The 14615-nt window shown below is 42.4% G+C and overlaps 1 protein-coding gene across 1 annotated transcript; it reads right to left on the bottom strand.

The window, feature by feature from the left end:
• Positions 1-53: 53 nt before the first annotated feature.
• sema3ga (sema domain, immunoglobulin domain (Ig), short basic domain, secreted, (semaphorin) 3Ga) lies at positions 54-13886 on the bottom strand. Its single transcript, XM_088360314.1, has 19 exons — positions 13406-13886; positions 11045-11147; positions 10836-10972; positions 6251-6411; positions 5183-5245; positions 4984-5103; positions 4712-4805; positions 4517-4636; positions 4236-4381; positions 3869-3983; positions 3725-3794; positions 3472-3616; positions 3179-3401; positions 2954-3042; positions 2834-2875; positions 2594-2751; positions 2460-2527; positions 2175-2302; positions 54-1890 (listed from the first exon to the last, which is right to left on the bottom strand). The coding sequence occupies exons 3-19, from the start codon at positions 10945-10947 to the stop codon at positions 1513-1515; spliced, it is 2232 nt and encodes a 743-aa protein (XP_088216440.1). The 5' UTR covers positions 10948-10972; positions 11045-11147; positions 13406-13886; the 3' UTR covers positions 54-1512.
• Between the last annotated feature and the right edge of the window lie 729 nt (positions 13887-14615).

Genomic DNA, 14615 nt, shown 5'->3' with positions numbered 1-14615 from the left:
AATTTGTACCGTTTCTACTCATATTCTTAAAAGAAGAGAACCACATCTAAACCTTAAGAAATAGTCAACATCATTCTACTTTTTATAACAAGACACTGTACATTTAAAAAAAGATTTAACTTATTGATAACATTTGTGCAAACATCCCAAATTTCCCACCACCACCACCACCACTGACAAAGTGCATGATTGGAAGACCACCGTGAAGTGTGTCTTCACCACTCACATACTGGGGGGGGGGGGTCACGACAGCACAGGACAGAGGGGGGGTGACATCCACATGGCTTAACACAATTTTCATATTTGACACATATTTGACATTGTTACACGCCCAGGCCCAAGAAGAGCAACAAACAACATACAGAAGCATGCAAACACTGATGAAGTGTCTTTGTTTCCTCAAACAACAGTAATCCACTGGTCGTATATATTATATATATATATGTATATATATATTCACAATCAATATATTACATTTATTCTCAATATACTCAAAAGTAGCACACTTGTGGTTCTGCCACTTGACACCTTCTTGTGGCACTCGGGTTATATGACAGTAAAACATGTTTCAAAATTTGGGATTTTGCTTGCACCGCCAGCTTTCAGTGTCATGCAGTGGGAATATGAAACAATGGTGCACTTGGTTACTATCCACTACTCCTAAAAAGTATTCAGTTTTCAGGTTTAATTTCAGGATGAACCTAAAATGTTGTAGATAGCTCCCCTATCACGTTAACGTGTGACGCTAATGTTTTTTCTACGCTTCGTTGAGTCTGTATCGAACTGAGCCGCAAGTGTTTACGCAATGTTGATATTTTGTCAAGGTTCCTAAAAGGTTGCAAACTGTTTTTTGTCACATTGTCTGAAGATTTCTTTGCAAGAAGAAAAACCTGTTGATGACAAAAACGACAAAAACATTTTTGCGACCGCTTGCAACCTTGAATGAACCCTAACAAAAACAAAAATCAACATTCAAGCCAGGTGCAAACCTTTGGTGCTCAGTAAGATACGGGTATTTATGCTATGATGTGAGTCCAATAAACAAGTATGTGATGCACTGAAACTGCAAAATGTGAACTACAATATAGTGAGGAGTGACTGTAGTGCAATTTATGTTCACCCTGAAACTTCATCCAAAAGCCGGATTGTGTATGTCATAGTAGTCATGTGGTTGTGTGACGAAAAGCTTTTTCACATAAGGAATATATTGTGGTTGGTCTGGAAGGTAACTTAATTACAAAAAAAAAAAAAAAAACACTCCATTGTGACTATGTCCTGAAAATGAGAGCCGGACAAACAGGAGCGTTCAAAAGCTACACTGGAACCATTGGAATGCGCTCATTGGTGGGTGAGGTGTGCTATCCACAAAATGCCCGCTTGGCACAAGACAAAAACCACCAATATGGTATTCGACGGCGTCGGCCGTCAAACCAATGAAGGAGATGCACAAACAACATGCATGAACAACACCGATAAAAGTCCGACCAGGCCACCTCAGACGGCCGGTGCGCCCTAACCAAGTCCTTGCTCCTGGCCCTCCGTGTGCCGCCGGCTGGTGCGCTTGCGCTGTTGCTGTTTCAGACTGGACTGCTCCCAGTAGGACTGGCAATACTGGTTGATCAGTCTGATTTCAGGTGGGAAAGGTGTGGAGGCGGGGGACGATCGAGGGTAAGGTCGCGGGTCGCGAGTCTCGGGGTCGTCCTCGTCGTCGTCTCGGGCGCTGAGAGCCAAAACGATGTCCCGATCGAGGATACGCAGCGCCACGCGGGCCACCGTGTGTTTGAAGTTGTTTTCAGTGGCCAGGCAGTGATAAAGCCCAGCGTCCGATCCATTGAGGGACTTGAGAAGGATGCCGTGGTTGGTCTTCAGGACACTGCCCACGCGGTTCAGCTGAAGATACCAAGAAAGAAAGAGTGTTCACGTTTTTTTCCCAATTCACTCAAATACATAGATAGAAATATTAGAAAGCCGTGTTTTCTTCAATTTTTTGTTTGCTTGACTAATATTGCACAATATTCCACCGGCCTGGAAAATCCAGGCAATGACTTCATATACTGTAGGTAATTATAAAAAAAAAAAAATCAGGGGGATGGATTCAATGACTCACAATTTTCCCTAATTGGAGGAGGACCCCTTGCAAGTAGCGAGCAACCCCTTCGAGTGATGTTCCTTACCAATTTCCTTTTGCCATCTCTCTGGAAAAGCCACTTGACGGTTGCCTGAGGAGAGCGAGGCTGACACTCCAAAAAGGTGCTGCTCCCTTTCACACCAAACTGCACCGTTTCAAGCAGACGTTTCTCCACTGGAGGCACACACAAACGGCATCGCGAACATTTAGGACTTTCCAACCTGACCTGAACCCTGGATTAGTTGGAAGCCGATGGTTGGACGTATTAAAAATTCTGTTCAACACTATTGAAATTTCAACTCAATGAACAACAAAACGAAAGGCAGCCAACCTTTGGCGTTAAAGCCTCGGCACTGCCTCAGAGGATCGCCGTGTTTGACATCCTGTCTTCTGCTCCTCCTGCAACAGATGACAAAACCCCCGTAAGTTGTGCCATGGCGATTTCGTCAGCATTCTACTCTGCACCTCTTGGTGGAAGGAGTAAAAGCCGAGCAGCTCTCCCCGTCCCAAGCGCAGTAAGGGTCCCGGGCCAGACAGCAGTCGGAGCAGGCCCTGCCGTAGACGTCGCAGCGGTGCAGCGACACCTGTGTCAAGCCCGCGTCCGACGACACGTACAGTTGTTGCTGCAAGACGCGAGACAAAACATGTCAGAGGTGAGTAGCGGTGTCCTAACGCACGTGTGAAAACGCCACGACGCTTGCTTACTCGCTTAGAAGAGATCTTCATCGTTTTGACAGGAGCTCTGCTCTGTGAAGAAATGACGAAAAAAGAAAATTGAATAAGATGTAAATGCACTCATGATAAAATGATGAAGAGGAGACATACCCGGAAAACTTCCACTTCCTCTAGCGTTAGCTCCTCCATGCTGGTGGGGTCTTTGGGCAACACAATGACCTTCTGGATGGTACCACGATCTAAAGGAAGTGAAGGTACATAACATAAAACAAACAAAAATATGTCTATTTGCAGAGTGTCAAAAGTGCTATTTCCTTCACAGGTACATATGAAATAAACGTAGTGTCAAAGTTGATAATGATGCATTTTCCTCACCCGTGCCCAGAAAGAGCACCTCGTAGCGGCCGTCCACGGCGTCCACCTGATCCACCACCAGGGCCGTGAAGCGGTAGTCCACACCGGTCCTCACCACCAGGGGGCGGCGGTGGATGGGATAGACGGGCTGGTACATGAGGGGGTGAGCCCGGATGAAATTGACAGCCTCATCAGAGAAGCTCTTGGAGGAGCGGATCCCAGGGGTGAAGGTTCCGCCCGGGCACTGGGTGACAAAAAAGACGTGCACGTGAGTCTTTGTGTACTCGAGCGGAGCCAAGAGTGCTGCGACGCACCGTTCCCGGTCGTGGGTACGGAATCTTCCCGTTGTATTCCGTCCACTGGTAATTGTGGCCGTGCTTATGGGCAAAAGGCCCATTGAAGACATTGCGGATATCGGCCATGGAGTAGACGCAGACAGCAGAGCCCTTGAACACAGAGCTGGAACAAATTGGGAATGGAAAGAAGTAAACACATGGATTATATATTTGAATCAGAAATAAAAACCCAAATCAAGCCCAATGCCATTAGAAGGTTGCGGCTTCTCACCCCGCGGTAGTGAAGAGTGCAAACACCATCGGGTTCCTTTCATCCTGCGTCGGCTGAATGAATACATCACCTGCAAGGCCGAGCGTGCGCAAATCAATAAGAGAGAAGCTGCTGTTGAAATGCAATTTGTCACGGCCGCCTCACGTAGTTCATCAAATCGCGTCTCCACTCCATCATCGCCAATCACCGAGCAGATAAGACGAGCTTTGAGAAACGTTGTCCAGCGGTTCACTAGGGATTTCTGGCCACCTTCATCATTCTGGACACAGATGAAATGAGGTCATGGTTCATTGTGTCCAGTTCAGCACTTCATTTTATAAGATTAATGGCGTAAAGTGGTGCCTTTCCTTAAGAGCTTAGTCACGGAATGAATCAACTGAAGGAAGAAATAGAGAAGCTGAAATTTTCTGCCACCATCTAGCACTGTTAAGTGGAATTTTTGCTCACAAGTCAAGACAAGCCACAGCTCGTGTCTCAACCAAGCGCAATTGTATTTTTATTCATTACTCACCAGACACACTCTGCCCACCCTGGCCAAGACGTTGGGACTCGCCCCTCCGCTCGAGTCTAAGCTCTTCTCGCGGAAAAAGAAATAGAGCTTGTCATCGTTGCTCTCTGCGCTGTCAGGGATCTGCTGGATCTGAACAAACACGGGCTCTGGAGGACAAAATCAATCAATCAATCAATCGATCAATCCATCAAATAAGCAGGAAGACGATTGAGGCATGAACGAGACAGGAAGCATAACCTGTAATCCACTACTTTTACCCGCTCACACCCTTCATTACTCACCGTTGAGCCATCTGGAATCGTACTGTTCCGTCCGGATGACACTTCTCCCTCCCATGGTCCTAAAAAGAGCCGCATCTGTGCTCATGAAGTCAATATGGACACCTGCATACAGGTTACCATCTAAAATGGGAGGAGAAAACAATCAATCAAACAAGTTGTATGTGTTTTAGCCTGTTGATCATGAAAGGCTCTTACGAATAAGAACTGCAACGTTCTCCTCTTTGGGATCGTAGGAACATTTTCCCTTCCCGGAGTCCACGTACCCGGGGACTAGTCGAAACAGGTAGTCCTGCGAAGACGGCATAAAAATAGATGGCTTGAACGTCACAAGGGAGCACAGGAAAATCATAAACAAATCAGCGTCCCAGTTTGGACTCCTGAAATATTTATCAGGACAAAAGTTTCCAGGTCTGCCGCACGGAGATTTTATCGACATATGCCGCTCGGGGGTATGTGTGAATGTTCACCTCTGCCCTCCAGCCTCTGTTGATGAAGGTGCAAATGGGTTGGTAAGCCCCCGTTCCACAGGTGTAGAGGTGGGTGCGGTTCCACGGCTCGATCAAGCGCACAAAGTTGGCGCATTCGCCCTGTACAAGCAGGAATTTCAACATGCTTTTTACTTGTTCTTGATTTTGAAAGCAAGGAATGTAAATAACATGATCACACCTGTCTTCCTTTTCCTGTCATCTGGCATTCACCTTTCCTCTTTGCAGATGCTGGCCAGTGAATCTGGATTGAACACACAATAACTTATCAGCAGGTATAATAATCCAATAAGGTCATTCATTACATATATAGTGATGAAAAAAAATATAGCCAAAATAAAATTGCATCGACGTTCTGCAGTGACAATATGGAGAGTCAAAAAATTAAGTTAATTATTTTCACAGGGATGGGAAATAATGTTAAAGTTCGCAAGATTATTTTTCAGTTTTAGCAACACCACATTCATGTGAAAGTGTTATTGAGTCATGGGAACAAAAGAGAATCAAAAAAAAAAGAAAGAAAATGTGCTTTTGATTGCAACATCTGGTTTCACTTTTTCCCACATTGCTGACTTAATTGTTCATTCATTTTATGTACCTATATTTGACTTATTTTTTGGGGAGGGGGGCTTATGTTGTGTAACTGCTATGATCTCATTCTGTAGTAATTACGACCGCACATAATTCAACGCTTAGATATAAATTAGTTACATCAGTTTGGGTCACTCACAGGCAACGCTTAAAAAACAAAACAAAAAATGAAAAGTGTGCCATTGGGGCAAAAACACTTGTGAGGAAAGGAATGCAGTTTGTGCTTGAATAACAATGAGGAGCAATTTAGGACTTTAATGCTGCCATGAACCCATGACTACAGGCAGCAATTACTTTTAATCTTGAACAGTACATTGTAGGATCTTTCGACATTATCCAATTAAGATCTCGAATGTGAAGTGCCTCAAGCTATCACACACTTCACTGACTTCTGTCAAAAAAAGAAATGGAGTTTACCTGTTTCATATTAGTCAGTTGAAAGCAGATTTTACAGCTCATTAGCCTCTTAATAGGACAATTGTAATGTCATTTTCCCATCTGTGTAGATTCTCAGTCACTTAAGTGATGGTAGTCTGCATCGCTTGAACGGAAGTGGACTCTTCTAATTTGTTGTATTTTAAATGTTTTCCCAAAAACATTCATTCTAAAAGCAAAGCTAAACATACACAAATCAATCAATGTGTGTGTGTGTGCGTACTATGAGCGGCTCTTTGTTGACATTGTGCATATCCAGAGCCACCAGGTACTCCCTGCTGCCCAGGTACAGGCGGCCCTGGTCCTGGTCCATCAAGAGGATTCGGTAGTCGCTGGTGTTGAAGGAGAAACTGAATGGTCGCGCTGCCCGAGTGTCCATCAGTTCTGTGAAAGAAGTGTTGCTGTTACTCAATAATTAGAGCTCAGCAGAATTTAATTACTTTAAAAATAAAGTTATTTTTTTAAAGGGTGTAATACAAACTCAGACTACTTTTTGAGGCAATCGCACGTGGCGACACTTACTATGAATAATGAAATGTAACATAAGTGCTACTGTTTATCCCAAGCAGGATCAGCATGATTTTCAAAGATTTATTTTAATAACTGAGCAAAGGTTGCTCAGTATAGTCCTAATGCCTCCAACATGTTCTATGACAGGCTTGAATGAACACAAAGTCGCTGCAACAACAGTCTTCTCACTTGTTCTCTGGGAAATGCATACAGCAGGTGATTAAATATAACTCAACTCAGAGCGTTTTAAGAAACATATTTGCTTTTAGGATGTGAATATTTCATGTGTTTCCTGACTGTGTGATTGAGCTGAAGGCACCACATGCCCATTGGAGTGATGCGAAAAAAGCAATTCCCTTAAGGAACACCGGTCAGCGTGGCAAATTCTTAAGATCAGGATTGTGCTCAGCCGAGCAGAACCTGTTAAGACACGCTGCTGGAAAATGGATTCAGCATTTTTCTTTCTTCTCCTGAACGCACTCATTGAACAATTTTCATTTGCTGCGTGAGAAATGCACCTAAAATGCACAATTTAAAAAGGAACACAGAAAATGTACAGGAGTTTATGTCTCACACTAATATTCACTAATTCCACTTTAAATGCTAGCAGGTACGAGCTGAGTTTGAGTGTGAATGAGTCATTCTAAACATAGCCACATCCCCACTTTTAATAGGGTGTGCACACTTGTGCAACCCCATTATTTCAGTTGTTTATATTTCGTAAATCTTCTTCTATATAACATTAACACCGGAAAAGGTTTTGAAATGATTTACCTTAGTTTATATTTTTTATACAACAAAAATCCAGCCTATGAACAGGGGTGTGTAGACTTTTGTAGTCTTGTGTAATCACTGTCTGGTGACTCAGATGTTGTTTGGGGGTGAAATAGTACATTTAAAAAAATAGTAAAAGACAGTTTGGGGGGGCTGAAATTGCTATTTTATTTTATTGATTGTTGTTTTAGATTACCAGTAAGTGATCCATTAAGTTTGTCTCCTTTGGGTCTCTGCAGCACGAAGACAATGACACTTCTAAACCTGAATTGGATTCATATCACGCTTTTCTATAAAAGCCTCTACACAAAGCGCTCACAGTGGACGAATCGTGAATTATTCATACACTCACCCATTCATACTGTGGTGGTGCTAAACTATGTAAGTAGGTCTATTTTCCTGCTGAATGCAGTACAGGCAGAGTTGCAAGGGTTACTTTTATTGACCACTCAGGTACACTACGTTACGATATTTCAATGTTGTCCATTACTTAAGAAGGGAAACAACACTGTCTTAAATAAGTCTCTTTAACGCACATCTGTGGTCCGAGTTTAATATCAGCACCATATACTTGCAGCATATCGGCCCCCGTTCAAGACAGCCGGCTTATGTCACGACAAATGGTCGCAAACGAGCCTCCGAAGCTGGCTTACGGGGATTGAGGACTGCGCGCATATCTTTATTTACATCAAAGTATCCGCCGCCTTCCTTTGCGGGGGTCAAAATTAAACAGGATGTAGGCAAGGTGCGACCAAAATAGACCATGCAATCGGATCTCCGGGATGCCGTTTTTGAGGTAGGACGAGGTAAACACAGGATGAACGACGTGGATTCATTCAAGGGCTTGAATGTGGGAACGCCACACCCCTATACACGTCTCTGAAAATAGCCAACAATGTCCTGCCATCATCGGGTAAACATCCAGAGAAGCCCTGACAGCATTCTGACACCGATAGGGAAACACTGGGAAGGACACACGATTCAAGTATGACGCTACAACCGGGTCATGCCGAGCTCTCGGATTACAAAAGCGAGCCGCTAATGATGCGTTCGGACACAGCTCTCCGACTTCCATTACACGGCACGTTTTGCTCTCGAGCAACGCAGACTAATTCCGCCCCGCATGCCAATTGTTCAACAGACATAATAGAGGGAACAAGACATAGATCTCGGGCCTTTAGGCCCTCAGGGTGCCAGTCCAAGAGTCACATGGGCCCTTGTAGGCACCGCAACCTCCTCCGCAGGCGCCTGCGTGAACAAAGAGGCTTGCTATGGCAAACAATGAACAATACATCCTCGGAGTCGCAGAAAATATTTGGTCTACATCCAACTTTTCGCCTTTCTTGTTTGGTATTAGGGGGAAGGGTCAATGCGGTTTGGGAGTGTGGCTACCGAAGCTAATAAATGAACACCTCTCAGCTGTTGTGGACATGCCCTCGTGTGTGCTAGGTGGGGGCGATCTTAGCTTTACAACGCGAGTTAGCTACTGCCTGCAAGCCTCCTAAGAACTGATGACTGAAGTTTTCTTCCATTTAAGGCAACTACAGTTGTTGGAGTCTCAATTTACGAGCTTGAAAACATCAAAATGCTTCAAGACTGTAAAGTGAATTAAGAGACTTCTTTCTAAATACTTTAGAGCGAACCCCTATATACTCGCGATTTGGCACCTGCAGAATTCGCTGATTTTTTTATTCCATACTTGATGTTATGAGAAACACACTTAAGCCCACACTTGAGGAATTGCAAAGTTCGATTGAACAAACACACAAGCACACACATATAAGCTGTTTACCAAGAAGGAATTAGCCTTGGAGGTCAAAACAAAACACATAAGCACGCAGATTTTTTATCAAAGCAGTTGAACTCAAAACAAGCCTCCAGCTGTTTGTCAAATCAGCTAATAAATTCTGCATTTAAGCATGACTCACTGTTAAAGCACCAGAGTTAAGAATGTCATAAATCTCATTCCTGTAATTCTTATTTATCTTTACGAGGTGACGTGACGCGTGTGACTGAGTCAGATGAAGTGAAAACATGTTAGTTAAAGGACAAAAAAGCTCCTACACTGCTTTGATGCCTGCAGTGTTCATATTGGAAGAGTCAGAAATCCCGTGGTAGGCACACTGGTCTGCAGTTCTCGTTGTTGCCATGGCGACACCATATCACCCCTTTTGTGATTAATAATCTTAGTTGACCAGCCAAGACATTTCGTGTCAAATGTCAAGTTAGTACTAGTGGTGGGAATCACAGAGTAACTCACAAGGGCACCCAATACTAAACACCAAGACCAGGCGTAAAACCCTAACATGTCTTGAAACCTTTATTTGAGACCTTAATCATGCAAAGAATTGAAGCCAAATGTCAAAACACTAACCATGCCTTGAAACGCTACACCTGATTTGAAACCTTAATCTGAAACCTTAATTTGGCGTTGACAACCTGATTTGATGCCCCAACATTTGCTTGAAACCCTCATTTGAAACCCTCGATTTCTACGAAACCCTGACTTAAAACCCCAACTTGGTTTTGTGGGGATAACCCAAATTTGATATCCTAACCTTTACATGAAGCCCTAATTTGAAATTCAAATTCTGTCTTGGAACCCTGATTTGAAAGCAAAACTTTCACTTTAACCATAATTTTAAATGATAACCTTGACGCCCTAACTCAGGCTTGAGACACTAATTTCTAACGCTAACCCTGGTCTACTATGACCCAAGTAATTTATATCCAACATAAGCAAAGTAAACTAACCAATTGCTTATAAAATTATCCTACCCGATGAATCCTGTGGTCTGAGGTGTTTAGAGTGGATTTGTTCCAATAATAGGGTCCGAAACAGGTCATGGCAGCAATTTTAAATACTAAACATGTTCATTATTTCCAAACAAAAATCTTAAATGCACTGGTTGAGAAACGGGAAAATTACCATAAACAAAAACAAACATACCCTTCCCAATGATGTTTTTGAGTTTCCCAGGTTGCATGAGGGTATTTATTTTCCAGCATTTTACAATTTTACCATTTGGAATCATTAAGGTAACACCAGTGCATATACGGGTCATATCCATGTCTGTTCTACCTCAGAGAACTTGTTTTGCGGTCGGTGGTGGAATAGAATCTTAAGGTGTTGTTGGAAAAGACCACACAGAATACAATCAAAACAGTTAAATGCCAGATATTTTTTTATCTTCATGAGTGTGGTCCGTCACAGATGAACAAAATCTTTTAAGATTTGAAAAATCCTCATGTGCTCATATCCAATATTGTTGAATGGGTGTTATCGTGCCGGATCAAAAAAAAAAGACAAATGTGACCTTCTGTGCGTGTGAGTTTCAGGGTGTGGACTGGCTGCCAGTAGAAAAACACACGTAATATCCACCTTTTGTTTCCACTTGTGCACCGTTTTGACATGTGGCAGGAAACACGCTCTTTATATACTGTACGCATAAAGAGGAAGCCAAGCCTGACTCGCACAGGTCTATGCAAGTGCAAAAAAAAGATGGCCAAGCGTTCCGGCTCACCTTTGAAGGAGAGGCGAACCCTCGGCGCCGACTGCTGCAGGCTCAGGCCTTTGTAAACACACAAGGCCACCAGGAGGAGTTGGGCTCCAGATGTTGTCATGGTAACAGGCATACAGGTAGCCCACACAGATCTAAATCTGGACAAAAAAAAAAAAGGACTGATTATTATAGAGTGCCCCATGAGGAATGAGAGACAGAAAAAGACGCACAGGCTCTCTCTTGCGCTCACTTTGAAGTCTCTGATCAGAAGTTTGGCCCGCAGCTTTCCAATAAGGCGAGATGCAGAGCGCAGTCCAAATCTTCACACCTGCGCTGGAAAATATGACAGCTCCATTATTTATTTAAAGAGTAAATGCAGTGAGGTGCGTGTCAAGACTGCATAATTGTGGCTACAAGCACGGACGGATTGGTGGGAAACGCAAGTTCTGCAGCATACACTTGAGATACGGACTGAATTTGCCTTGACACCTCGCTCGCATCTCTGACCATCTTTTCCCATTGAATGGAAATGACATTCATCTATTCCACACTCTTTAGGAACAGCAAAATTATTTGTAATGTGTCCTTTAATTAAAAAAAAAAATAGCAATGAATAATCCTGCAATGTTATAAAATAATATCTAGAGCTGCAACTAATAATTGTTTGAATGATCTGTCAATTATTTTAATTTAATATCATAAATAGATTAAATTAGATTTGATTTCCATTCCATTATTAAAAAAACACAATTACAAATTCACGATGCAAAAAATATATTAAGACTAATTTAAGGTATAGTCCGGGTTTCGCTCAAATAAATAAATAAATAAATACTTCAGTGTCCATTGACATTGTTCCGCTCCTTCTGGTGTGCCCTCCTTAACCACCAGGGGCAGTATAATAGAGACACATAAAATAAACTCTACAAGCTTCAGTAAGATACGTTATTTTTCACAGAGAATAAAGAATATCTGCTATTGTTTGATCGTCTGCTCCAAGGTTTACGTTCAAAGATCTATTTCTTCATAACACTACTACTATTGATGCAAGTTGGCATTTTCCTCTATGTATTTGCATGAAGCTAGCAATTTAAAGGTAAAGTTGTTCTCAATACACATGTAATTTTCTTTCTTTAATATTCAGTTTGCTAACCAGTGACCTTCAACTGAAACTAAGTCGTCCTTGTGCTCTTCCCTTTGAGTCATCGCCGTTCCGACTCATCAGCGCAGAAGGCTACGAGCTGACGTGGCAAAGAGGTGACAGTTCAAAGACACAGGGAGCCCCCGCACCGACTATTTCTGACACTTTTGGGGTGTTGAAACCAAGACCTTAACTCAGGCATTCATTATGCAGCTGCACTTTGCCGGAGAGTATCCCATCTAAATTATGAATACTAAAAGCTGAGTCCATTAAATTGTCTCCCTGTTTGCTGGGCCGATAAGCCATCCCGCGGGCATCTCTGGCTCTCGTGAAATCCGTGGGGCCCGAGACAAAAGCTTTTGGCAAACGTTTAACGACAATTATAATCATACAAATAAAATTTAGACCACCCACACGAGCATGACAATGGTTAGGCACTAAGCCCAGATGCGAATAGTGTAGAGTAATTGACAATATTGATAGTTTAAACAGTAAATGATACCTTCTGATGCAAGAACACAGGTGATTTGACTATGGAAAAACAATGTACCAGAAGTTTTAGGATTTTGCTGTATGCTACCACTTCACAAAATGTAAAAATACCAATTACTTTCCATTTAGATATATTATGACATTTTTCTTCCAACACCGGACCATTTTGTAAAGCTATGTTCTATGTTGGCCTGCCAAGATATTTCTTCACATTAAAATGGTCAGTTCTGCTAAAAATGGGTAACATCACACATATGGCTCAAAGCCTGTGTCTAAACAGTTGTGGATTGATTTGATGATTGCTTTCAATTGAAATCAATTAACTGTGACACCTCCACAGTAATGACTTAGGGGCGGTACATTCAGAAAGGTACAACTTTGGTTAGGATTCTGCTATTGACTCGACTGATTGATCCACTATGGGTAAAAGTCATGACTGAATGAACTCCTGCTACCATGCCTATGTCTCATGAAGCTAATAATAATATTCCAGGCAATGATGTGACGTCAAAAACACAGTGTAATCACCATTTCAAAAGGACCTTCAAGAAACAAACTATAAATAAAAATGTCTCACGACTTATCCATCTGTATTTCCACGGAAATGCATGCACAAACAGGTTTTGGAACATCTCATGAAGAAAAAACATATAGATGGTTGCTTATGGGGGGCCTCCATAGTGGGGGTGTTGGGGGGGCTGTGGTTTTGACAGCTGGGTGTTAACTACAGGACAGATTGGGGCCATCTCTAGTAATAATATACCATAGTGAGGTTTGGAGATCCATCTAATCATTAGAGGACGAGCTCTGGCCACACATGGGCGCAGTCTACCTGTCAAGTCTAGAAATAGGAAACCCATCCAGCAAAAATGTTAAGTCGCTCACCACACAAACGCGCGCGCACGCACGCACGCAGTAACCAAACGCTGGTTAAAAGTTGAACCCAAAAAACTCCTACCTTTGATCTCCACGATCCAAAAGTTTGTCACAGCCACATTCCAGGGAGCAGGAAAAAAAAATCACAGCACGTGAGGAAATAATCCGTTTGTATATTCTTGGCAAAAAAAAAAAAAAACCTCTAACAAAAACAAACAATTAAGTAGAAAAGCGAGCCGACTTGGTCCATATTGGCGGAATAAAATCCTTTTGGCAAACTTTAGGAAGCCTTCCGCGTGATGATGTGACTCCACGTCACGCTTGTGGACGAGAAAGACTTGTGTGAGTGGAAATAGGGCGAACAAGTGCAGGTGTTGGTATTGAAAGTGTGTGTGAGTGTATGGTGAGTCCCGCTGTCTTCTCCCTTCTGTTGTGCCTGCCAGCCAGCCAGCCTCAGCCTTCCCTTTCGTGGTGGACCCAACCTCCCTCCCGGTGCAGCATATGGGTCGGATTAACCCCGTACGTCCCTGCTGCAGCTGCACTTGAACGCACCACTGGTTATGCCTCCTGCAAAAAAATGTCGCTTCAACACTCTATTGGAAAAGTTAATAATTTATAGTGGGCGCTGCTGTTTTATATTCATGCATGGCTGTTCTTTGACTGACGCACGTCATGGTCACCATTACGTGTTCTAGCTGGGTCGGGGGGAACAAAAAAGAAAGAAAGAAAAAATATAAAAAGAATTCCCAGGATTCCACAGTGGCTGGCCCCTGCGTGCATGACAACAGTGACAAAAGAAGCCTGGATAAGGGTGAAGGCTGGATGTCCATCTTTGTTAAAAGAGCTTGATTGAAAAGCAGGCGTTATACATTCTGAAACGTCTAAACTAAAACAAATACTGAGGGTATGACCAAGTCAATCCTTTTGTGATAGCCACTGCAACATTATGCACATTAGCAGTTTGAATAATAATAATAATTATTATTATTATCATCATTAATAGTGATAATCATAATAATAGTGCACATATACAATATGTCAATAGTGGTTTGCATTTGTTGTTAGCATAAAGCTAAAAAGATCTTTTTAAGGCAAAGGGGTGTGGTTGGTTGAAATATAAAACATGTAATTGTCTAGTTAATTATGTTTTTGTTTTGGATGAATTGACCAATGTTTGCCAAACTGCCACTTATTTTAAATTGAGTTGAATTGAGTTTATTGCTACCATACGATGTATAAAATCTTCTTTACAAAGATATTCAATGATTTAAGAACAATAACTAAAGTTATTT

The sequence above is a fragment of the Syngnathus floridae genome, chromosome 2, assembly GCF_059516105.1.
Source record: "Syngnathus floridae isolate MCC-2025c chromosome 2, RoL_Sflo_1.0, whole genome shotgun sequence".
Lineage (NCBI taxonomy): Eukaryota > Metazoa > Chordata > Actinopteri > Syngnathiformes > Syngnathidae > Syngnathus > Syngnathus floridae.
The sequence above is the reverse complement of the archived record's forward strand: the minus strand, read 5'-3'. Positions and strand labels throughout refer to the sequence as shown.